Source organism: Psammomys obesus, unplaced genomic scaffold (genome assembly GCF_907164565.1).
Source record: "Psammomys obesus unplaced genomic scaffold, mPsaObe1.curated_primary_1811, whole genome shotgun sequence".
In the NCBI taxonomy this organism is placed as follows: domain Eukaryota; kingdom Metazoa; phylum Chordata; class Mammalia; order Rodentia; family Muridae; genus Psammomys; species Psammomys obesus.
This window is the reverse complement of record NW_026596051.1, coordinates 16,209,122-16,233,638: the sequence shown is the minus strand read 5'-3', so window position 1 is coordinate 16,233,638 and position 24,517 is coordinate 16,209,122. Positions and strand designations below refer to the sequence as shown.

Genomic DNA, 24,517 nt, shown 5'->3' with positions numbered 1-24,517 from the left:
TCTTCTTCTTCTTCTTCTTCTTCTTCTTCTTCTTCTTCTTCTTCTTCATCTTCTTTTCTAAAGAGAGGGAGAGAAAAAATATAACCATTATTCAGTTTATTAAAGCAGTAGTTGGCCTGTCTTAGTCTCAGGATGGCAAAAGGATAAGATAGAAAATTCAGGTGCTTTGAAATATCCAGAGGTTTATCTGTCTTCATATAGTAATTGTTTCCTTAAAAATGTCCTTCCTTCAGGCACTGGAGTCAGTGACCAGAGCGAGGCAGCACTGCTATGGAGCCAGACCCTAGGTTAGTATAGTTTCAGTACCTGTTTACAGGTTTCTAGTCACCAAACAGGTTAAATGGTTTCTTCTCTCTTCCTAGTAAGCAAGAAGAAAATAAAATTACCAGCTCCTTTCCAGGACAGGGAAAGTGTTGCCAACTGCTTAGTGGATATACCTTATCCTTTCAGGGTTTAGCCTGATTTCTGATGAGTCTGTGTTTCTCAGGGTTCCTGGATGAGCCCCCCAAATGAAATCTCAAGCACTGCAGACAGAATCAGCAGTTGAAAGGAATTCATGGAGGAGTTGGGGAGGGGAGAAGAGCTGTGTGACAAGACACACACATGCCGCAGACACACACACAAAAATGGTGCTCTGCTGGGGAAGCCAAAAAAAAAAAAAAAAAAAATCCAGTTCCTTTCCAGGGGATGGGTTGTTTCAAGTCTGTGAAGATTTTTTTTCTCCCCTAATTTAGGGTTGGTCAATTTGAAAAAAGATGGTTGGTTGGCCCAGAACTGTTCTACAGCTGATCTTGAATTTTTTGAGTCAGCCCATCAGCAGGGAGCCTACTGTAGGGAGATAAAATGCCTACAAGACCTTTGTTTTAAGCTGCCAGGCTTTTGTCTCAGGTCAGAGGGTGAGGAAGAAGCTGGCCATCTTGGAAATTTACCACCTTTATTACCAAGCCATGGCCCTTTTCCATACCTATCTGCCTGCCTTGGCATCTTATCAAAGTCCTGAAAACTACCTGAAACTCCAGCACCCCAGGGATCTGACATCTTCTGTACTTGGCTTCTGTGTTGTTGTTTTGTTTGTCACTGCTGATGGCCTGCCTTCCTGATCAGTTGGGAAAGTGTCTAGAAAACTCACAAGTCCGAGGTCTGGGAAGATATTCCAGCTCTGAGGTGGGCAGTGTCCCAAGGGAGCCCAGGAACTACACAGCTCCGGGATGAGACAGTGTTCTAACGGTATCCTGAGACATGGGGCCCAGGAACCAGACAGCTCTGAAAGGAGACCTCCTTAACAGACGCTGCAGCTTCCAGGGGAGGGTTGCCCCAACCCCTGAGGAGCTGAGGAGCCTAGGAGCCTGAGCTCCACTCCTCTGTTTCTTTCTTTTCTTCTTCTGATGAGTGACTCACTGCAGGCAGTAAATCTCTTAAAAGAGATTTATTGGAGGGACAAATCCAGGAGTGGCTGCCTTTGCTCCAGGGAGAAGGCAGAAGGGAACTGGGCAGTCACAGCCTTTAAATAGGATCTCTTAGGGGGCAGAGCTTTCTAGGGCAGAGATTTTCAGAGTCTAGATTGGTGGGATTTCAAGTCCCAAGAGCTTGAGGAGCTCAGGGATTGGTGGGCTTTTGTGTTCAGGTGATCAGCTCTCCTGCTCAGGGATTGGTGGTTTTTTTGTGGGAAGCTCAGGGATTGGTCAGTTTTTCTGCTCAGGGATTGGTGGGGTTTTGTCCAGACTTTTCACCTCAGATTTGCATAATCTGGGATGAGTCCTACTGAGGGGCTGGGGATGACAGTTACAGAGGTCTGGGGGAGAGCTGGGCTGTTTGAGCTTACTCAGGCAGGAGTCTGGCCACTTTTCCACTGTGAAGGCAATAGGCTGAATCAGGAAAAATTCTCATCACCATGGACAGCTCTCACGACGTTGGCAGTACAGGCCGGAAAGGTCCAGTTCCCATAGCAGTCAGCTGAGGCAGGAATAGTCATCATGGACAGCTCCTGCTGAGGTGCTGACATTTTGTCTCCTGCCTTCACAGCCCCAGGGCAGGAAGGAGGTGCTGACTGTCCTGAGGTGGGGAAGGGAAACTGGCCATGAACCACTTGAAATTTTAGTGGCCTGCTGCTCAAGGGCTAGATATGACTCTTGGTGTGTTGTGGTGGGGGCAGAAGGGGGGGTTGTCAGTGAGTTGCAGGGCCAAGGGAGAAGCAGTGGGCCACTTGGATTGCCTGCTGGCCGCAGCAAGTCACCACAGCTTGGGACGAGGCACAGGGACTTAGGGATGGACCGTCATGGCTTGGGGCAGGCTACTGTTGCCACAATGGTCGCCTTCTCCTTCAGCCACTTTGGTCTGAGGCAGCGGGTTGCTGTGGTTCTAGCGCCACAACCTGCACTCATATGGACATAGTCACGCATGTAATTACAAAATAAAAAAGAAAAGTCGAGAGGCCTATAAATGAGGCGTGGTATGGAGGTTGCTAATCCCGGCACTTGGGAGACTGAAGTGGGAAGATTGCCTACCTTAAAAAAAAAAAAAAAAAAAAAAAAAGGTAGCAGGAAACATTGAATGCAGTGCCTTGTGCAAACTGGGAATCATAGTATCATCTGTCATCACCAAGCAGTTTGGAAGGAGCAAAGTGAAGGGTAGATCTTTCTCTTATTACAGAGAACCCACCGGAGATGACCACTCATACACAGCTTAGAGCCAACTGAAAAATCTTTCTTCTGGCTGGCTAGGACTATACTCGGGTATTTGGGACTCAAGTGTAAGGGGTTTTTAAAGGCAAAACCCACATCCTGGTATCTCACTCAGTGGCTGCAGAGGGAAGTTTTAGGCAAGCAAGCTGTTTAACAGAAAGTAAGATAAGTTGTTAGCCAGAGGGGGTTCTGCACAAGCAGGCAGTTTAACAGAAGCTAAGTTAGCTGGGGCTTCTTGACCTCAGGTTCCTACTATAGAGTTGGGTAATGTTGCATGGGAATTCTCTATCAAGGGGATCAAATTCTAGTTAAATCTAAAATGGTTTCAACAAGAATACAGAATGAGTCCTGATGAGACCCTATAGGCTAGGGTCTGTTGAAAGGGGAGGAGGACCTCTATCAGTGGACTAGGTGGGGGAGGGATATAGGAGGAGACAAGGGAGGGTGCTACAGCTGGGATACAAAGTGAATAAATTGTAATAAATTAAAAAATAAATTAATGGGGGCTGGAGAGATGGCTCAGAGGTTAAGAGCACTGGCTGCTCTTCCAGAGATCCTGAGTTCAATTCCCAGCAACCACATGGTGGCTCACAATCATCTGAAATGAAATCTGGTGCCCTCTTCTGGTGTGCAGGTGTACATGTAAATACACGTTGTATACATAATAAAAATATTTAATAAATTAATAACTTAGTTAAAAAATGCTGGATGGAGGCTCTTCTGCTGTCTAACCCTGTCACATTCTTTCTGACAAGTCTTTCTTGATCAGAGCTCTTCTTTTTTTTTTTTTTTTTTGGCTTTTTGAGATAGGGTTTCTCTATGTAGCCTTGCCATCCTGGACTCGCTTTGTAGACCAGGCTGGCCTCAAACTCACTGCAATTCTCCTGCCTCTGTCTCCGGGAGGGCTGGAATTACAGGTGTGCGCCACCACGCCCGGCTGATCAGAGCTCTTTTATTTTTTTTGGTTTTTAAGTTAGTAGTGTTTAGATTTCTGAGGCAGCTTGAAGAGATAGGAGACAAACAGAGACAGGTGTCTGACCTCTCAGCGTAGAGACTGTGTTTATCGATGCACACAATGAAGCACAGTCTTGCTCTTGAGTGGGTGGTTGAGGAGACTGCCAGAGAAAAAGATGGCTGCGACCCTTTACAGGAGTGACAGTGATTCAAGCACGTTGCTCATGTTTCTCTCCTGTAGCCCCTCTCTCCCAAAGTTGCCTGGCCAAGGCCAAATAGGCCGTCCCAAAAGATAACCTATCAATTAGCATGTTCATTAGGAATGATTAGACAATGGACAAGATTTATGACATCTGTATTTGCTTATTAAAAAAAAAAAAAAAAAAAAAAAAAAAAAGAACCAGCAAGCCGGTGAGATGGCTTTGCAGTAAAGGCTCTTGCCACCAAATCAGATAACCTGTTTGATTCTCAGGATCCACATGGTACCTGTATGTGTCATACAGGTGAAACAAACACTTTCTAAAAAATAACCAGTGCTAAGAACGTAGCTCGTGATGCAGCTCGTGTGAAGCATGAGTAAGACCCTAGGTTCAGTCCTTACTGCCACAGAAAAACCAGTAACAGAAGAATCACCTGGTTGTGGTGACAGCACACATAATCCCAGTGCTTGAAAGCCAGAGACGGGAATATCAGGCCAATCTTCGTTACACCTTGAGTTTGAGACTGGCCTGGGCTCCATGAGACCCTGTCTCAACACAACTAAAACCAAATAACTAAAACCAACCACTGAAGTGAGGTGCCGCCTCCCCAATCAAATCTGTGGTACATATGGCTCTTTGCTGTTGATAACTCAGCTCTTGAGGGATGTTTTGGTTCGCTTCAGTTTTTTCAGTGTATATATTTAAGGAAATAATATGATATTTTTGGTTTGTTTTTTGAGATAGTCTTGCTATGGAGCCCTGACTGGCCTTGAACACCAATCTGTCTCCGCCCTCCTGGGTGCTGGGACTATAGGAGTATACCACCAGGTTGGCCAGCAGGATGGATTGCTGGTACACTTATCTTGAGATGTATCGTGAAGCAATTGGTATAATCCAACAAATTACTGAAATAATCATCCCATGTAACTGCTTTCCCCCTTGTTATTTGTAAGAGTACTCAAAATTACTCTGTTATTAATATACAATATTATTAACAATAATCTCCAGGTTATACGTTAGGCCTTCTGACTCATTGTCCTTCGGAGCAACAGCTTTGTGTCCTTCCGCTTTCTTGTTTCCAGTCTTACTCTAACCACTTTAGAAACAGTTATTTTGCAGTGCTGGAGATGAAACCCTTACACATGCTCAGCACATGCTCTACTGTTGGGCTGTTCTAGCCCTGATACCTTTGGAGATTCCATATGTGCCTTGCTAGTGTTTACCACGGTATCCTTCAGATATCTTTTTTTTTTTTTTTTTTTTTTTTTTTTTTTTTTTTTTTTTTTTTTTTGTTTGTTGTTTTTTTTTTTTTTTTTTTTTTTTTTTTTTTTTTTTTTTTTTTTTTTTCCTGAAACAGGGTCTCTCTGTGTACCCCTGGCTGTCCTGGAACTCTCTGTGTAGACCAGGCTGGCCTTGAACTCACAGAGATCCACCTGCTTCTGTCCCCCAAGTCCTGGGATTAAAGGTGTATAGACAGCCATATTGATGGCTGTGAGGTATATCTCACTGTGGTTCTCATTTATATTTCTTTGACCAAAGATATCGTCTTGACTTGCCAAGACTGTAGTAAGGGGTCACAGGCCGCGTGGCTGATAGGAGGCAGATGTCTGAGAGCTGGGAGGGGGCGCCACTGCAGGCCTCCGGGCCAGCTGTCAGCGGCAGCTCTGGCTTTTCTTACAGGTGGGTCACTGGTCTCCACCTTCATCTTCCGTGCTGGTCTCCCAGTGTGTGTGGTACGGTTGCCTCGGTTTCTAAGGTTACCAGTCCTGTTGGGATCAGAGCCACCTTGACACGCCACTTTTACTTGATAACCTCCTTAAAGACCCTGTCTCCCAGTAGGCTCTGAGATTAGGATTTTATTCTAGGACTTTGGGGATCTCAATTCAACCTCTAGCAAGTGTTGCACATCCTTTCATGTGTTTATTGGCCATGTGTTTGTCTTCTCTGAACAATATTAAACCTTTTGTTTGTGTGACAGGGTCTTACTAGGTAGCCTAGGCTGATCTTGAACTTTCAGGCATCTTCTTGCCTCACCTTTCTAGGACTTGTAGTTTTCATGCCTAGCTAGTTTAAAAATTTCATTATTTTTTAAAATTTATGTTTGTCTTCATGTATGTATGCACACTATTATGTATGCTCCTGGTCACCATGGAGATGAGAAGAGAGCATTAGATTCTCTGGAATTGGGAGTTACAGGTAGTGATGAGCCACCATGTGCATGCTGGGACCTGAACCCAGGTCTTCTTCAAGAGCAGCCAGTGTCCTTAGTCACTGAGCCATCTCTCCAGCCCGTTTATATACTATCATTTGGATTGTTGGTCTGTTTGTCTGTGTATATGTGGTGTTGGGACTGAAAACTACCACCAGCGCCAGCTGTTTGTCTTATGGTGTTGTTATTGAATTGTCAGGAACTTAAAAGCTTGTGCGTTTCGAAGTGTCAGTGCCCAGCCTGACTCGTAAAGGGCAGAATTAGAAATCATTTCATATAACTTCCTAGAGAAGAGCTTACAGTGAGAAATGGAATCTAACATGATGGTGACAGCCGAGCTACCTTGCTCAGTTTCTACCTCTTTGAGATTTTTTGTCTTTCCCCCCCTCCTTTATTTAGTTATGATTTTGTTTTGTTTTTGATTTTGTGAGACCAGGGTCTAACTATGTAGCTCTGCTATATATGTGTAGGTCAGGCTGGCCTTGAATTCACAGAGCTCTACCTGTCTCTGCCTCCCAAGAGCTGACATTAAAGATGGGGGTTGTTACCACACCTGCTGAGACAGGGTTTCTCTGTATAGCTTTGGCTATCCTGGACTCGATTTGCAGACCAGCCTGGCCTTAAACTCATAGAGATCCACCTGCCTCTGCCTTCCTGAGTGTGAGGATTACAAGCGTGTGCACCGCACCCAGCCTGACATTTTAAAAATTTTTTACTGGTGTAAGGGGTGGATCATAGGCTTGCACACACTAGATAAGTTCTCTCCCACTAAGCCAGATAACGAGGCCAGTTTTGATTTTTTTTTTTTAACTAACTAATTTATTATGTATACATTGTTCTAGCTGTATTGTGCCTACAAGCCAGAAGAGGGCGCCAGATGTCATCACAGATGGTTGTGAGCCACCATGTAGTTGCTGGGACTTAGGACCTCTGGAAGAGCAGCCAGTATTCTTAACCTCTGAGCTATCTCTCCAGCCCAGTTTTGACTTTTTATTTTGAGATGGGGTCTACCTAAGTTCCTCAGGCTGGCCTCAGGAGTAGATGGGACCATAGGCCTGCCTAATAAAGCCCAGTTTAGTTTAGAGTTTTTGTTTTCAGTCCACTACTGGTTCCATAGCCAAGATTTCTATGCTCTACTAATGACGTGGCTTGGAGAAGGGTCTTAGGAGCTATAGCTTGGAACCTCTGCAGTCCAGTCACCTTCACTGAGGACATCTTTCTGTCTCTCTTGTGGTACTGAATACAGGAATCATTTTGACTTCCGTCTCCCATGCTCAGAATCTCCTTGTTTTATTACAGGTGCCAGGACAGTCCATACTGCTCCTCTCCGGTCCTTGTTCCTGCTGCGTCCTGTGCCCATCCTGTTGGCAACAGGGGGAGGGTACGCAGGCTACCGGCAGTATGAGAAGTACAGGGAGCGGAAGCTTGCGGAGCTGGGGTTGGAGACTCCGCCCAGACTTGCTAGTCACTGGGAGGTAGGACTGAGATGGGAGTGCCCTGCTGTCTTCTCAAACAGCTGTCACTTTCTGAGTTACCCCCTCGTTGAAATTGTTTGAACAAATCACATTTGCTTTCTTGGGGCTCGTGTCTCTGGTGGATTTTGGATTGATGTGGGAGTCATACCTTTGATAGCTATCAGAGCTGGTCTCCCCATGCACTCTGAGCACAAAGTGCTCACTGTCAAGATCCTTTCTGTCACTTGGCTGTTGTTCTGGGGCTGAGGAGGGTGATGTGTTGGCTTTTGTGATATGGATTTTTTTCTCACCAGGAACCAGACCGTTGTAATCAAATTGCTTCATTATCATTAGGGGTTCCACACCAGTTTGTCACAGGGTAGGGACAGGGCAGCCATACTGTTCCTGAACCATGCATCTTGCATAATTAATGAAGCACCTTTTCCACCTATGCCTCCTATGGCCCAGATGACCTTCTGATTCAGTAGATATTCAGGAACGGCTCCTCTGATGTGCAAGCATGAGGGTCTGAGTTCAGGTCCAGCCCATGACCACAAAGCAGGATGTGGTCATTTGTACTTGTAACTTCCCACTGTGGGAGGGCAGACACAGGAGGATTGCTGGGCCTTCCTGCCTTTAACCTAGGTCCAAGTTCAGTGAGGTTCCTGCCTCAGTGGAGCAGGGTGAACGGTGGTAGAGCAGGACACCTGACATCCACCTCTCGCCTCTGTTCCGATAGCGGCACATTCATGTCATGTACTCCACTATGCGTAGTTACTAAAAGCCCTACAGATCGCCTAAATTCACCCATCATTTAACAAAAGAAAGACCTGACTCATCAAAGGACCAGTGATTGGTCCTAGTAGCCTGGGCAGAAGAGGGTAAGGACTAAGGCTTTCTGGGGTTTGGATTTTCTCAGGATTCCCACCACATTGGTTATCTATGTCAGGCAAATCAAATCGAGTGTAAGACAGTGGCCGGGGCCCACCTACTGGTGGCAAGTCAACACACACCAGCTGTGTGAACTTGGAAATGTCGCTTTCTCTCTGGTCCTCTGTATCTTTAATGGTGAAATGGTAAGTTGGATGGGAAAAAACTAATGTTCCTCCATGTTCCACAACAGTCTCTATAGTTGATATCTATTGTCATTGGTATGTGATGAGCTCCTTTCCAGGACAGTTTTCTGTAGTATTTTGGGTTTTGACAATTTTTCTCCAATAAAATCCAATGTTAAGAATACCCCTCTGTCCCCTCCTTCCTCCTTCCCCCTTCTTTCTTTTCTTCTTCCCTCTTCCCTTTTCTTCCTCTCTTCCCTCTATCTCCTCCATTTCTCTAGCACTGAGGAATAAACCCAGGGTGCCATGTATGCTGCAAATGCTTTGCCACTAAGCTACAGTCTAGTCCTTTTTAATTTTACTTTGAGGGCTAGAGAGATGGCTCAGAGGTTAAGAGCACTGTTCTTCCAGAGGTCCTGAGTTCAATTCCCAGCAACCGCATGATGGCTTACAACCATCTGTAATGACATCTGGTGCCCTTTTATGGCATGCAGGTGTACATGCAGACAGAACATTGCATAACAAATAAATAAATAAATAAATAAATAAATAGATAAATAGATAAATAGATAAATAGATAAATAAATAAATAAGTAAATCTATCTTTAATTTTACTTTGAGGCAGAGTCTCTCTCAGTTGCCTAGGCTGGCCTCAAACTTGTCATTTTCCTACCTCATTCTTTAGAACAGGCATTAAAAGGTGTGCAGCATAGCTTTTACATGGTTGTTTTAAAAGGATGGGTTTGGGCGCCTTGCAGGGTCCCATTCCTAGACTGGCAAGGTCCTGATGTAGAATGGCTTGTGCAGTATAAGGACTCAAACAGTGGTAGGTGAAGAACTGTGGGTTACTTGAGTAACCCGGCTACAGGACTCCTAGGTTTCCAAGTAAGACGCCAGCATTCCATCTCGTAAAAAGAAGTGTGCGCTGGGTTGACACCAGAGCACTCCGTGGTGGCAGCAGGGCGCAGAGTCTTGAACTGGCGGCACTCCTCAGCCCCAGGCCCTAACTAAACTGTCACTGCAAATGAAGAGTTTTCAAATTGTGACCAGTGGTTCTGTGGAACTTCATTTTATTTTATTTATTTATTTTTGGTTTTTAGTTTTTTTGTGGGTTTTCAAGACAGGGTTTCTCTGTGTAGCCTTGGCTGTCCTGGACTGGCTTTGTAGACCAGGCTGGCCTCGAACTCACAGCAATCCACCTGCCTCTGCCTCCCCAGTGCCACCATGCCCAGTTAATTGTGGAGCTTTAAATATGCTGAATTCAAGGAGTTGGGTCGGTGGCTCTGTGAGCACTAATGTACAGTACAGGATGAGACCTGAGCGCCCACAGAAAAAGCCAGTCATGGCAGCATGTTCCTGGGACATCAGCATTTGGTGGCAGAAATAGTTAAGTCCCAAGAGCTCACTGGCCAGCCTGCCTAACTACAACACGGAACATCTCAAGGTACTAAGGGTGGAAGGTAATAGAAGACACCCATGGTTCTGCTCTGGCTTCTGTGTGATCTCACAAGGGCACACGCAGCCCCACCCTCCTAGATATAAAATACACTCATATGAATTCAGATATGGCATGGTGGCCTGTGACTACCAGCACTTAGGAGGCTGGGACAAGAGGATTTTAATGTGAGTTTAAGGCTAGCCTGTAGCAGGTTCTAGGCTGGCTTGGGTACAGAGTGAGACCCTATCTCAATAACCTCTTCCCCTAGGGAGACGAAAGATGAATTCTTTGGGCTCACCTCTAGAGACTTAGGAAGTTTGGACAAAGCTCGAAATCTGTTGTTTTTAGGAAGTCCACGAGTTCCCAAGGTGATTCTGATGGTAAGCCGAATTCGGTCTGTACCTTTCAGGGCTCCTTTTTAAAATATATTTATTTTTTGTGTGTAGGGTGTGTGTGAGCGTGCACTTGCCACAGCACATGTATGGAGAGCTGAGGCCAGTGATAAGTATCAGTCCCTACCTTTCACCTTGTTTGAGGCAGGACCTCTCCCATTGTTTGCCCTGTGATGTATATTCTTCGCTAGCTGGTCTAAAAGCTTCTGGAGGATTCTCCTGTCTTTACTCTCAGTTCACTATAAGAGTGCAAAGATAATAAAGAGTACCATAAACAGCCTTTCTGTGGGTTCTGGGCTCCAACATCAGGCTGTCAGGCCTGATTGACAAGCACTTTCATCCCCTGGGCTGTCTCCCTGGCTCGTCTGAGTTTTTATTATTTTTATGTGGATGAGTATTTTGCCTGTACGTATGTAGATATGCACGCCACATGCGTGCAGTGCCCTGGAGGCCAGATGAGGGTGTCAGATCTCCTGTGCCTGGAGTTACAGATAGTTGTGAGCTGCCATGTGGGTGTTGGAAATTGAACATGTGTCCACCGGAAGAGCAGCCAGTGCGCTTAACTGTGGAGCAATTGCTTCAGCCTGTAAGTAAAATTTCTATCACATTGTATTTATTTATTTTGTGTGTGTGAACCTGTATCTGTCTCCATGGGTATATATACCATGGAGGCCAAAAGACAACTTACAGGGGTCAGTTCTTTTGTGTCATGTGGATTCCAGGGGTAGAACTCTTAGCAGCAGATGCCTTTACCTGATAAGCTACCAATCAGGCTGGCTCTTAGATCTCCATTTATAAGTGACAAATGAACATTTCTAGTGGTGATTTTGCTGGGATAAAATCCTGACAACGCTATAGGTCAGAGATAGGGGCAATGTTGCTGTTAATATTGAGCCCCTAAGTCACCAGCACAGCTGAGGGGATAGAATGGTATTGTTTTACCAAAAATAGCACTTTTTGGATTTCCAGAAGGTGGCCATGAGGAAGTGGTCAGTAGCCTTTCCCACACAGGAATTATTTCTATTAGCTGACCTCTTAGTGTGCCAGCAGCCAGGCTGGTTCTTCCCACAGTCCCAAAGTTTCTCTCCAGAAAAACATTTTCCTGATTTTCCTGTCAGACATGTTTGTTTGTGACAGGGTCTCACTGTACAGCCTAGGCTAGCCTAGAGCCTCTCAGGCGCTCATGTACAGGCAAGTGCCGCTGCCGGAGGACTGTGGTTATAATACCTGTGGTGGTTTGAATAAAAACGGCCCCACATATTTCAAAACTTTGTCATCAGAGACTGCTTGAGAATGGTTAGCAGGTGGGGCCTTGTTAGAGGAGGTGGGCTTTTGAGGTTTCAAAGTCCCAAGCCAAGCCCAGTGTCTGTTGCCCGCGGATCTGGATGTAGAACTCAGAGCACCGTGTCTGCTGCATGCCACCATGCTCCTGCCATGATAATGATGGCCTAAACCTCTAAACTGTAAGCCAGCCCCAATTACATGCTTTCTTTTGTAAGATTTGTTGTGGTCATGGTGTCTCTTCACAGCAACAGAACATGACTAAAACAGCACTTTAGGTCCCATCATACCTTGTGGGTTTCCCTAAACCCTTTTACTGTGTAATTCTGTTAAGGTTTTACAACAGCTCACTGAGGGAGGCAGGGCAAACGTTCCAACAATTTTATGAAGAATGACTTGGGCCAAACATGGTAGCATGGGATGCCTGTATTTCCAGCACTCAGGAGGCAGGCGTATGAAGATATCTGCAGATTCAAGGCTGTCGGGTCTGCATGGCTGTTTTCAGCCTAGTCAGGGCTACGTAGTAGCCAGACCCAGTCTCATTAAAACAAACAAAAACAGATTGGTAGCAGAGAGCGCTTATTTCTAGAACTGACCTGAGCCAATAGGCCGTTCTTCCTTGAGGTTGATGACCTGGAGATGAAAAGATGAAGATCAGAAAGCTGTAGTCAGGAGATCTTGCCCAGGTTGACTTCCCCACCCCCAAATATAACATTTTTATTTGGACATTTTGTACAATGCACCCATACCACAGCCTCTTCCCATTTCTCCTAGGCTTACCTTTCTACCCTCGCACCCTCCTCCCAGAACAAAAAGAAACCAAAACACCAAGCCCAGTTTGTGTTGCCCATTATACTCACCGGAACATAGTCAAACTCCATGTGGGGCCGTTTTTATTTAAACCACCACAGTTATTATAACCATATGGTGGATATAATATCCAGAGGCCAGCCCCTTAAAGAAAACTTGAGACACCAACTGTGTCTCAGAAGCCATCAACTGTGAGGCGCTACCCTTCAGCATCTTTATCACAGTTTTTAAGGCCTCTCTTCTGTGTGGGCTGTTTCTCTTTTTTGTCGGCAGGGGAGAGGTCACAGAAGCCTTCAGTGTCTCATTCTTAGTTATAACGGAAGCTTCCTGGCCCATAGCAGCTGGCAGCCACATGGACCATGTACATCAGTGTGGACGCTGGCAGTAAACACAGATCACAGACATCAACATGGTCCTCAGTGGCAGCACAGACAGTGGACGCCAACCTAACCCGCGGCGGCAGCACGAACCTCAGCATAGCCTCCAGAACGGCAGGGAGCATAGACATGAATATGTCTACGTCCTGTGGAAGACATAAGCATATGCCTTCCAGTGGCAGCACCAACCACAGAATAAAATGGCCTCCAGCAACCACAGGGATGAGAACATCAACACTGCCTGCGTTAGCAGCATGTATCACAGACAATAGTATGGCCTCTGGTGGCCATACTGATCATGAACATCAACACAGCCCGCAACAAGCCATGTCTTAGGCCACGCAAGCTTCTTAAGAAACAGTATCTTATGTACAGGTTGATGGGAAAAAAATGGGACAGAGTCATTAGAGAGCTATCACACAATAGGACAAAGTCAGCCGGAAGCTAATCAAGGAATGTTGTATAAAGGGTTATCTCCAGTGCACTACAGACCAAGCCTTGGGACTGATAATGTCAGTCATTTCAGGGGTAAAAGTCATGTTCTCCTGAACTAAAACCTTTGAGCCCAGGCCCCAGCCGGTCCTTGCAGGTCTGCCCCTGGACAAGGACAGTAGATTCCCTTTATCCTTTCATCAGGGTTCTGAGAAAGCCTTGGCTCATCCTTCCAACACAGAACCAAGATCTGGAAGTATCAAATTCCTTATTTCAGTAGTACCAAGTTGCTTAGTGAAGATGTTCCTGAGGAGGTTTGTGAAGATGAGAATAGACCAGCAGTATCCCACCAAGACTGGGAGTGTCAGCGAACCTTCTCTTCTGTGCTTGCACTCTGGATGACTAAAGTATGAGCTGAATTTGAAAAATTGTCTGTGATAAGATGTGCCTTTCCAGCTTGAAGGGCCCCTCCACCCTTTGTCTCCCTTTCCCCCATTTCCTCCTTACCCTTCTCTTGCACTTCCCTTTGCTGAGAGCGAATCCCAGGCTCTTATGTGTGCTAGGTCATTTGAGCCATTCAGCAACACCGCCTTGGTAATAGTATACAGAATAACCCATAATGACAAACTGTGCCACACACTTATTACAGACCATGGGAAGAAGTTGGAAGGAAGGAAGTTCAGCTGAGCTGCTGCCCAAGGACACTGAGGAGAGTTTCCCGGCCTCTGAGTCCCTGGAGCTATGTAACCTTGATCATATTTTTTTTTTTTTAAAGACAGAGTCTCAAGTCCAAGTTGTATAAAAGATTATTGTTTTTTTAGTAGTAAGTAGAAGAAAGCCATGATAAAAGGAGAATTCACTGTTCTGTTCAGTGCGTTTCCTGGGAGGAAGATTATAGTTGTAACATTGTAATTAAGAACTTCTCCAAAGGTTACAGGAGTAACCAGCTTCACTTAATTGCAGATGTCTCCAGAGGTTTCATAGTTTCAACTACAGTTACATACATCTCCTAAGGCTTCCTGACTTGGTGTATCACATCATAGTATCATGAAAGCACTTATTTAAAAACTCACTTATTTCTTATTTCAACTTACTAAGAAATTAGTTGAAGGAACAGGAGAGATGGCTCAGTGGTTAAGAACACTGGCTGTTCTTCCAGAGAATCTTGGTTTAGTTCTCAGTACCCAAATGGCACCTCACAGCAATCTGTAAATCCAGCTCCACGGGATTTACACCCTCACACAGACATACTTACAAACTAGACACCAATGCACATAAAGCAAACAAACAAGTAAATAAATCATTTTAAAAGAAGAATTAGCTTGTGATCCCTGCTCTCTGGGAGGCAGAGGCAAGTGGATTTCTGTGAATTCAAGGCCAGCCTGGTCTACAGAGTGAGTCCAGGACAACCAGGGCTACACAGAAAAACCCTGTCTCAGGAAAAAAAAAAAAAAAGAATTAACCTTAAAAAAAATTACTTGAGTTGATCACTACAGGATGTATGAAGATTACTATGCAACTTTATGCCAAGAAAATGTAATATAATTGCCCAGATACTTTTATAAATATTTAGACATAACTTTATGGTCACAAAGAAAGAGCTCACCACTCTAATTGAAATGTCTGGGCAAATCAAAGTTTACTCTTTGTTGTTGTATTGGGTTTGTTATTTTTTTGGTTTGTTTGTTTGTTTGTTTTTACAAACAGTGTCTCTCTATACAACCCTGGCTGTCCTGAAACTCACTATGTAGACCAGGCTGACTTCAAACGCAGAGATCTGCCTACCTCTGCCTCCTGAGTGCTGGGATTAAGGTGCCACTCTTGGGCTGGTAGCTCTGGATGACGTATGAAAGCAGGCTGATCCAGTTGTAAGGAGCAGGCCAGTAAGCAGCATTCCAGGACCTCTGCATCAGCTGCTGCCTCCAGGTTCCTCCCCAGTTTGAGTTTTCCCTTGGCTTCCCTCAAGGGACTGTGATTTGGGATAGGTAAGACAAACCTTTTCTTTCTTGTTTATTCCCCAAATCACACATTAATATCAACATCACAATTTAAAGCATTCCAACCTTTTAAAGTTTTACAGTTTTCAAAAATTCTAACACTTAAAAGTTCAAAGTCTCTCTGAAATATTCAAACTCTTTTTTAAAACTCCAAAATAAGTTAAGTACTTTTTAAGCCAAGAGGGGAGAATCAGGGTAAAGTCACAATCTGAACAAAGCAAAGCCAGTTCCAACAGTGTACATAACTCAGTATCCCAAGTCTGGGATCCATTCACCATCTTCTGGACATCTCCACAGAGCCTGGGTCACTTCTGGCTCCACCTTCTGCGGCACACAGCGTGTCTTCTAGGCTTAGGTTGTCTCCACACCCTGGCTGCTTTGTTCTTGATGGCTGTCCCTTGGTACTGGCATCTCCAAAATGCTGAGGTCTCCCATTGCAACTGGGCTGCTCTTTCACCAACAGACTCTCTTGGAATCTCTATGGGGACTCCAGCCCTACCACACAGTGCCGTCTGCTCTCTATGACCTCTTTATGCCTTCAAAACTAGTACAACCTGGGTAACTCTTCCATTCCCAAGCTCAGCTGATAGAACAGGACACAACCTTCCCCTCTGGAACACAATCTCAATGAGCTGATCCTGAGAACACACGTTCCAGAAGATCTTGATGATGCTGGGCTCTTGTGTCACAGCCGATTCTTCAGCACCGGCTGGCGAGAACCACAGAACCCTAAAATAGTAAATGTTCTGAGAGAGTCTCTGCTTCTTTCAGGTGTTATGGAGTTTGAGACCCCTGGGAAAAGACCACAGACTCAACACAGATTATAATCAGCCAAATTTATTGTAACTGTTAGCAGGCTCACAGTCTCTAAAGCCAAATCAGAGACATGCTGCACCAGAGCTGGTGGAGGGAAGGTTTTAAAAAGGTCACAGCACAGTTACTCCACTGCTGCAGAATTTATAGCCCTCTGAGGAACTACCTCATTCCCCTGCCCATAGCAATAAATGAATTTTCAGAAGCCAGAGCAAGTGGTTAATTACTCCACAGTAGTTACAGAGTTCTGGGAAAGGGGAAGGAGTTTTCAGGAATTCAGGTCAGAAGCCAGTGGCCAGCTACTAAAGTGGACGGGTGGTGCAGAAAGGGTTTTCCTTGGCCATCACATTCCTAACTGGCTTAGATCATATGAACCAAGTCATCCATTTCTGCTGAAATACAGGTTGATTCTGAGCCTGCTGGGCTAATATTTTGCAGAGTTGACTCTTTTAATGTATGTTAGCAAACAGTTAAGATGCAAGAGTTGATTGTAATGCCAAGGAACAGTAAAAGAAAAGGTCCAGCTAAGGCAGTCAAAGGTAGTAAGCCATGGCGACCAGAAGGAAAGGGATTGGTGCCAGTGAGAGGCCGCAGAAAACTCCTCTGCTTTTGCATCTAGCCATTTAGCATCTGGACCATGTTCAGTGTTTCTCAGACAACTCCTGAATTGGCATAAAAACAGCCCACAACAGTTTTGCAAAATTATTTCTGTGAGGAAATTCGCTCCTTTACAAACTGTCCTATAGAATCTTTGAAGTGTTGTATGTCCTGGTCTACTCTTCAGAATTTTGAAATTCTGGTATTGAATAATTAAAGCTGATGTTCCCAAGGCAGCCACACCCGTGATCCCTGCTGTCAGGAGGAAGGGTATATCTATTGCTGAGATTGTTATTCTTTTTCCAACAAGGCTCTGGACCTCATATTGGGAGTGTCCTCTGTATGCAGGTAAATGTCTTCTCCTCTCCAGTGTAATTGTCTACTTGGGGGAACAATATAGGCTGCAATACAAAGACTTCCTTCCCGTGGTCCTGGTTCGGCTGTTAAGTATCTAGTACAGGTCCACTGAGTCCTAAAGGAGCCAGAAAGTACATTAAGTACTACAGGGTGGCCATAAAGGGAAGCTGAGTAATTATCAGTTGAAGAGATTAAACATATGTCTGTTCCTTGGAGGTCACCTAGGATGAACTTAGTTTCCTTCAGTCCACAATTCAAACTTTCTTGTGGGGTAGTAGCTGTCATGATAAAGAGATTGACCAATATCGCCACATAAAAATCAGAGTCTAGGCAAAGCCAGCAGTCATTCCTCAGGCTGAGGAGGGTTTGATTTATCCAGTTACATAGTAACTTTAAGGTCTTGAGCTCAGGGACATCATTAAGAGATGAAATTATTTCATGTCATCTTTGAATTAGGGCTGAGGCTGAATCTACGCTGTAAGCCAGCAGTTGTCAACTGATGGGTTGCAACACCTTTGGAGATCGAATGACCTTTGCACAGGGGTCGCCTAAGACCATCAGGAAACACAGATGTTTACAACATAATTCATAACAGTAGCAAAATAACAGTTCTGAAATAATTTTATAGTTAAGGGTCACCACAACATGAGGAACTGTATTAAAGGGTTTGTCATCATTACTAAGGTTGAGAACCACTGCTCTAGACAGACCCAGTGGTTGAGGTGGAGGATTGATTTATTGCCATGGGTGGAGGACAGGGAGGGGAGACATCCTAGTCTTTGGTTGCCAGCCAGCTTTTACCTGAGCCTGTAGGCTAACTTGGCATCTTCTGAGTCGAATTCTGTAGCTCATTTAAATGGGTGTCCTTTAAGATCCACCTCGAAGCCCCAAGTCTGCCCCTTAAGCCAGGAGTGTGTGCTCAACTCAGTCTAGGCCATGACTTAGAGTAGAGGGCTACATTTTCTGTATGTATATCTCAGGGTAGGGCTTTTCCGCTCAGAAAGGATGTCCAATATGTTCTTCTTGGATAAACTCAATCTCACAGTTTGGATTAGAACAGTGATAATCTTCTTTTTGCTGATGACATGAGCTGGCCCATCTATTGGACATATACAGAGGGAGGTTTTATTTAGTATTCTTATCATATCCTGGAAATCCCTTCATTACTATCATTTTACATTGTGGAGTTGATTTTTCAGCATAATGTTAGGTGGGAGTTGATAACTCAGGCAGGGAGGCAACGTTGTTAAGAGCTCTATTATTTTCCTATTAATTGACCATGGATAAATGGTACATGGTGTCTTGGGGAAAACCCAATCCAAACTTGTACATTTCTAGCTGGCTAAGCATAAGAGATGGCCTGTTGAGATTCCCAGCACTGGTATCTGTCTACCTCCGCAGGACAGATGAGCTGCGCTTTCAGAGGGCACTGGGGATCTCACATCCTTCTGGTCCGTCATGTCTGCTTCAGATGGGAGTGGTGGATCCAAGCCATGGCGCCTGCCACCTTGATGGCCATGGGTGTTGTCAGAGTCCACTGGCTACAGCCCCTTCCAGGACGGTTCCAGGGTTTTGATGGTGGGTTTTGAAGCTGACCCATACCAAGTTTCCGGGTTGCTGGTCTGCTGGTTCAGTCAGGGCCAGTGTAGGCTGTAGGGGTGAAAGCTGACTCCAGATATCTCAGGGCGTCTGCGATGTCTGTGAGGACTTAAAGAATAGTTAGACATCTCTGTGGCCTTCCCTTTGCAGCCCAAACATTGTTTCAAGCAGTGTTAGCTTGTCTGGTAGGGGAGCACCCGATCCTAAAAAGACCAGCAGGGAGCAGTCTTGTCCACCGCTCAACAGATTCTGCCTGAAATTTAATTAATAGTTCTGTTAGCTCTCTCTGCCTGTCCTAGTTTTGGGGCCTATAGATACAATGTAATTTTCAGTGCATTCCTAGAGTTTTTGGCCACTTCTTGAGATACTCTGGCCATGAAGACCAAGCCATTGTCAGACCCCAAAGAAGAGGGAAGGCTGGATCAAGAAATGATTTCCATCAGTAATTTTTTGGTAACTACATTTGCGGTTTCTTGGAAAAGTATCTATAAAAACTAGCAAAATCGGTAGTCAAGCCTTGTTGGAATAACTTTAATAAAGTCCAATTCCCAGTGTTCGCTGGGACTAATTTCCCTTTCTCAGGCACCCATAGGTGCTGGTTTTCCTCCTCTTGGGTTCATTTGGGCACAGACAGTGACAGGTAATTTGATTAACTCTTTCATCTACGTGGTATAGAAAGTATACCTGTCTGTAGGCATATGGTTATTATGTAATTCAAATGCTGATTTCTGTACCCTCCATATCTGGTTGCAATCCTTGTTCTGAGAATCTCTTGTCTCAGTGTTGTGTAAACACTGCTCTCCAGTTGTCTCCTGATATGCTGATAAAGCAATTTACAGCCAATCACCGAGCAGGAGAGAGAATAGGGCTGGACTTTCTGCCAGCCAGGGAAGAGGAGTTAGAAGTAGGGGATTGAGCCACACAGGAGATGTCCAGGAGACACCAGAGAGGAAAGCCACAAAGTGCAAGTGTCTCTGGGATGTACCCTGGGAGGAAACCAGATTAGTTTAGAGGGTTAAGAATAGACTAATAGCTGCTCAGTTACTGTGTTGTGAAGCTTATTATAAAACTTATAATAAAGTCGGTTATTTGTATGATAGCCGGGTTAAGAGAGAAACTGAGAAACAAACACAATTTTATTTAAAAGAAAAAAAAAAAAACCTTTAACACCTGTCTCTGATTCTTTTTATTTGGTAGATCCCAATTATCTCACATAATTTGAGATAACTTGTAAGAGAAGGGATCGCCCCAGGCTTCTGGTAGGAAGGGTAGCCCATCTGAAAGAACCCACCAGTCCTCTGTCTTAGTGGACCCTTGCTGTCTTGCCCTATTTTCTTCCTTGTTATGGCTGGTCTGGCTAAGGCAGGAGGGTAAGAAGGCCTAATGTTTGCAGTGACCTCACATTGGCTCTGTGGCTGCTCTTTTCGCCATGGCATCAGCAAATCTGTTGCCTTGGGCTCCAAATCCCCTTTTAGGTATCCTGGGCAATGGGCAATAGCAAGCTTCCCTGGCAGCCAAGTAGCTGTCAGAAAAGCAGAGATCTCCTCTTTCTTTTTGATTCCTTTTCCTGTGGGGGTCAGCGGGCCCTGCTCCTGGTACAGGCCACCATCATGTGCAGTGGCAAAGGAATGCTGGCTCTCGGCATAGATGTTGACCGATCAGGTATTCCCCGTCCCCTGCCCTTTTTTGTTTGTTTTGTTTTGTTTTGTTTTGTTTTTTCAGACAGGGTTTCTCTGTGTGCAGCCTTGGCTCTCCTGGACTCACTTGTAGACCAGGCTGGCTTCAAACTCACAGAGATCTACCTGCCTCTCCCTCCCAAGTGCTGGGATTAAAGGTGTGTTTCCCCATCTCGTTGCCTGGGTCGAGGCTATCGGCTCTGACTTTTGGGCTGATGTCCCTTGAGATTGGGTCCAGATTACCTCAGTGACTGTCACCACAGCCACTCCTGCATAGCTGTTGTGATAAAACACCTTAATCAAAAGCAAATTGAGGCGAAAAGGGTTTATTTTGCTGATACTTCCATAGCACTGTTCATCATCCAAGGAAGTTAAGGCAAGAACTCAAATAGGGCAGGAATCTGGATGTAGGAGCTGATGCAGAGGCCAGTTACACTTGGCTCAGACTTTACTCCTGATCAAGAGTGGACACACACAGACAGGAAGTATATTGGGTTTTTATTCTAACTCAGGTGGTGACTTTGTCTTTTCCCATTGAGGAAAAGGTCTGACCTTACAGTCTTACTCAGCTAGTCTGAAAAGAATTGGTGTATAGGAAATGAAGGAGAAAGGAAAAGGACCACTGCTCCAGGCCACTAAATTGCCAAAAATTAGAGAGGGGAAAATTGAAACATTTGCATCAAAGTCTTACAAAGTGGGGAGATAAAATAATTTTTATCTTTTGTCCTAAACACAGGTTTTACAGTATTTGATAGAAAACTCTTATTTGGGCTGATAGCTCAGCAGCTAAGAGCACTGGCTGCTCCTCCAGAGGACCTGGGTTCAATTCTCAGCAACCACATGGCAGCTCACAGTTGTCTGTAATACCATTCCCAGGGAATCTGACCCCCTTACACAGATATACATGCAGGTAAAATAAAAATGAATTTAAAAAATAAAGATTCTTATTTGATATTTCTTAGGATATTTAGCAACATGAAAACTTACATTGCGCTTTCTCTTTGCTCTCATTTCCTAGGTACTAATTTTAATTTTTGTTTGGAAGGGAGTAGTGTAAAGCTTATTTGTAGTCGGTAGTGTATCTCAAGGTGTAAACAAGGCAAGCAGAGATGAGCTGTTGAAATAGTGTTTCATGTTGTTGAGAGAAAAATATATTCCTTAAAGATAATATACCACATATTCTTGTACATCGTGAAATCTTTAGAAGACATTATTCTTGTTTAAGTAAAGAAGGTGGGGGGGGTTTCTTATAACCCAGATTGGTCTTGAACTTGCTATTTAGCTGAGTCTGGCTTTGAACTCCTGATCCTCCTGCCTTTACTTCACAGGTGCTGGGATTACAAGAGTACCGCCCCACGCCTGATTAATACAGAGCTGGGCATTGAACCTAGGGCTTCATTCATGCCAGGCAAATACTCTACCAAGTGAGCTACATTCTCAGCCCTAAAAGCAACTTTAATTTCATACAAATGTAAAAATTAGTTAGGGGCTGGAGAGATGGCTCAGCAGTTGAGAGCACTGACTGCTCTTCCAGAGGACCCGAGTTCAAGTCCCAGCAACTACGTGGCAGCTCACACATGTCTGTAATTCCAAGCTCTAACACTCTCACATAGATGTACATGCAGGCAAAACACCAATGCATGAAAAAATAAAGGTAAATGAATTTAAAAAATAATTTGTGAAAAAGGAAACACAAAAATCTTCTGTATTTCCTTTTTTACTCTTGAGGCAGAATCTCACTATCGGGCTCAGGCTGGCCTCAAAACTTCTGATTGCCCTGCCTTTACCTCCTGAACGCTGGGATTGTAAGGGGTTGTTTATATGCAATCAAATACAGCAGTTTGAAGCACAGAGCTCCATAGTTTTGATAAATGTATATTCCTGTGTAACCGCTACCACACTCAGAGCTGTGCCCTTGCGGTCAGTGTCCTCCACATCTCCAGGCAATCACGGGTCACCATGCATAGGATTTACTATACGACAGCTTTATAGAAATGAGATCATCCAGTATTCTGTATTATATGTGGTCTGTTTTATTGGGCGTAAGATTTTAAAGAGTCCTATTGGGGCATGATGACACATACCTTTAATCTCAGCACTTGGGAGGCTGAGGTAGGCAGGTCTCAGGGAGTTCTGTTCTATACAGTGAGCTCCAGGCTACCCAGGCCACATATTTGAAACCCTGTCTGAAAAGGGGGAGAAAAGAGAGTCAAGGGAAAGGGAGAGGAGAAGAGAGGGAGACAGGGAGGAGAGGTAAAAAATGTGTTACATATGTTGGTAGCTCATTTCTTTTTCCTGCCAGGTAGGGCAGGCATTCCTCCACTTAGGGTGGAATTTTATCGTAGGTTGAAATGTTTTCAGTAAGAATTGCCTTTAACATACCTAGCCTGCTGCGCATCATAGCTCAGCAGCACAGCACACTGCAGATTGTTGGTAGTTTGCCTGTGTTTTTGTGGGTGACTGGGTGAGGGAGCTCTGTGGTACTGCACAGGACCTCTAGGTGGCACTATAATGCACGCATTAGCTCAGGAAATGACCATCTGCCAAGCTTGAAGTAGAGCTAGTACTGAATGCACGGACTTTTGCACCATGGTGCAGTTAACCCAGCCCTGGAGAGCGTGTGTTGCGGTGTGCTACATAGTGTCTTGACCGTTCATCTTCGCGTGGACCTCAGGTTGTTGGTGGCCTTTCCTGTATGTACATGGTAGAGTCAGAGTGAACTTCACACATGAATGTCTGGCCCTTGCCATTTATTTATTTAGATTTTCTTATTTTATGTGTATGCGTGTCTCGCCTGTGTGTGTGCGGGCACGTGTGCGCTTCACATGTGTTTCTTGAGCCCTTGGAAGTGAGAAGAGGGTGGCAGGCCCCTGGATGTGAAGTTACAGGTGGTTGTGAGGTGCTGAATGGGTGCTGGGACTTGGAGCCGTCACTCCAGCTCCTCCATTTCCCTTACGTTACCTAAAAATAAGGTTACCTGGTCATTTACTATATATATTTTTATAAGAAGCTGTCAAACTTTTGAAATAGTTGTATCATCGTACATTATCATTAGCAGTGTATTGAAATTTCTTTTGCTCTTTAGAAGTTTTTTTTTTTTTTTTTTTTAGATTATTTATTTTAAATTTCTGGGTGTATTTTGCCTACCTGTACGTCTATACCCTGTGTGTGTGCCTGATACCAAGGAGGTCAGAAGAGGGTGTCAGAGTTCCGGACTAAAGTTAAGGATAGTTGTGGGAGCTAGGGACAAAACCCAGGTCATCCATCTACAAGAGAAGGGCGTGCCCTTAACCACAGACCTGTCAGATGGTGGAAATACTTCAAGGCAAACTTAAAACATGTAAAGGACGCCAGGTCTCCTGGGCTGGGTCAAACTGTGCTGCTGTCTTACCAAAGTAGTCAGAGAATTGTGTGAGCAGAGCCTGAGTAGAAAAAAGGTTGACCAGATGGCACCTGAGGGTGCATGATCTGGCCTGGGGCTTTTGATGAGTGGAGGTAATTGTCACTACTAGAAACACAAAGACCCCCCAGAGTGCCACCTGGGACCGCACTCTTTGCTGTGCAGGGGAGTCAGGGATCTGCCCAGGCTGTAGCAGTGCCCCAGCTAGAGCTGACATGAGCGCAGTAGAGGTGGGTATGGGGGCCTGACTCAAGTACATTGTGACAGGTCACCCCGATGTTTCATGTGGATAAGAAATAGGGAGTGAGTAACACTTGGCAGTTTGAGTGGATAGAGTGCTTGGGTACCTTCTCTCTCTCTCTCTCTCTCTCTCTCTCTCCTCTCTGTCTCTGTAGTCCTGGCTGTCCTGGAACTCACTCTGTAGACCAGGCTGGCCTCAAACTCAGAAATCAACCTGCCTCTGCCTCCCGAGTGCTGGGATTGAAGGTGAGGGCTCCCCTTGGAAGACTTTTTGTTTGTTTGCTTTTTGTTATTTTTTTCAAGAAGGAGTTTCTCTGTGTAGCCCTGGATGTCCTGGACTCACTTTGTAGACCAGGCTGGCCTCAAACTCCTGCCTCTGCCTCCCAGAGTACTGGGATTACAGGTATGTGTCACCAGGGCAGGGGGTTTATTAAGGGAGTCGGGGGAGGGAAAGGCCAGTTCGGAGTGGGGACATGAAGGAGATAGAGACAGACAGACAGAGTGACCAGACAAGACAGAACCAGAGAGAGAGCGAGCTGGAGTGGCCAGGACCTT

The 24,517-nt window shown here is 44.9% G+C and overlaps 1 protein-coding gene across 3 annotated transcripts in view; it reads left to right on the top strand.

Moving 5' to 3' along the window:
- Positions 1-24,517, top strand: part of Pisd (phosphatidylserine decarboxylase) — a 57,809-nt gene that overhangs the window by 18,750 nt on the left and 14,542 nt on the right. The window contains exon 3 of one of the 3 annotated variants that reach the window (XM_055624125.1): positions 7,344-7,519. The exons of 1 other annotated variant lie outside the window; for it this stretch is intronic. In XM_055624125.1, coding sequence (XP_055480100.1) covers positions 7,344-7,519 — 176 coding nt within the window. Of the gene's footprint in view, positions 1-7,343; positions 7,520-24,517 lie in introns of those variants that run through there. One more of the 3 variants, XM_055624133.1, reaches the window with a different exon arrangement.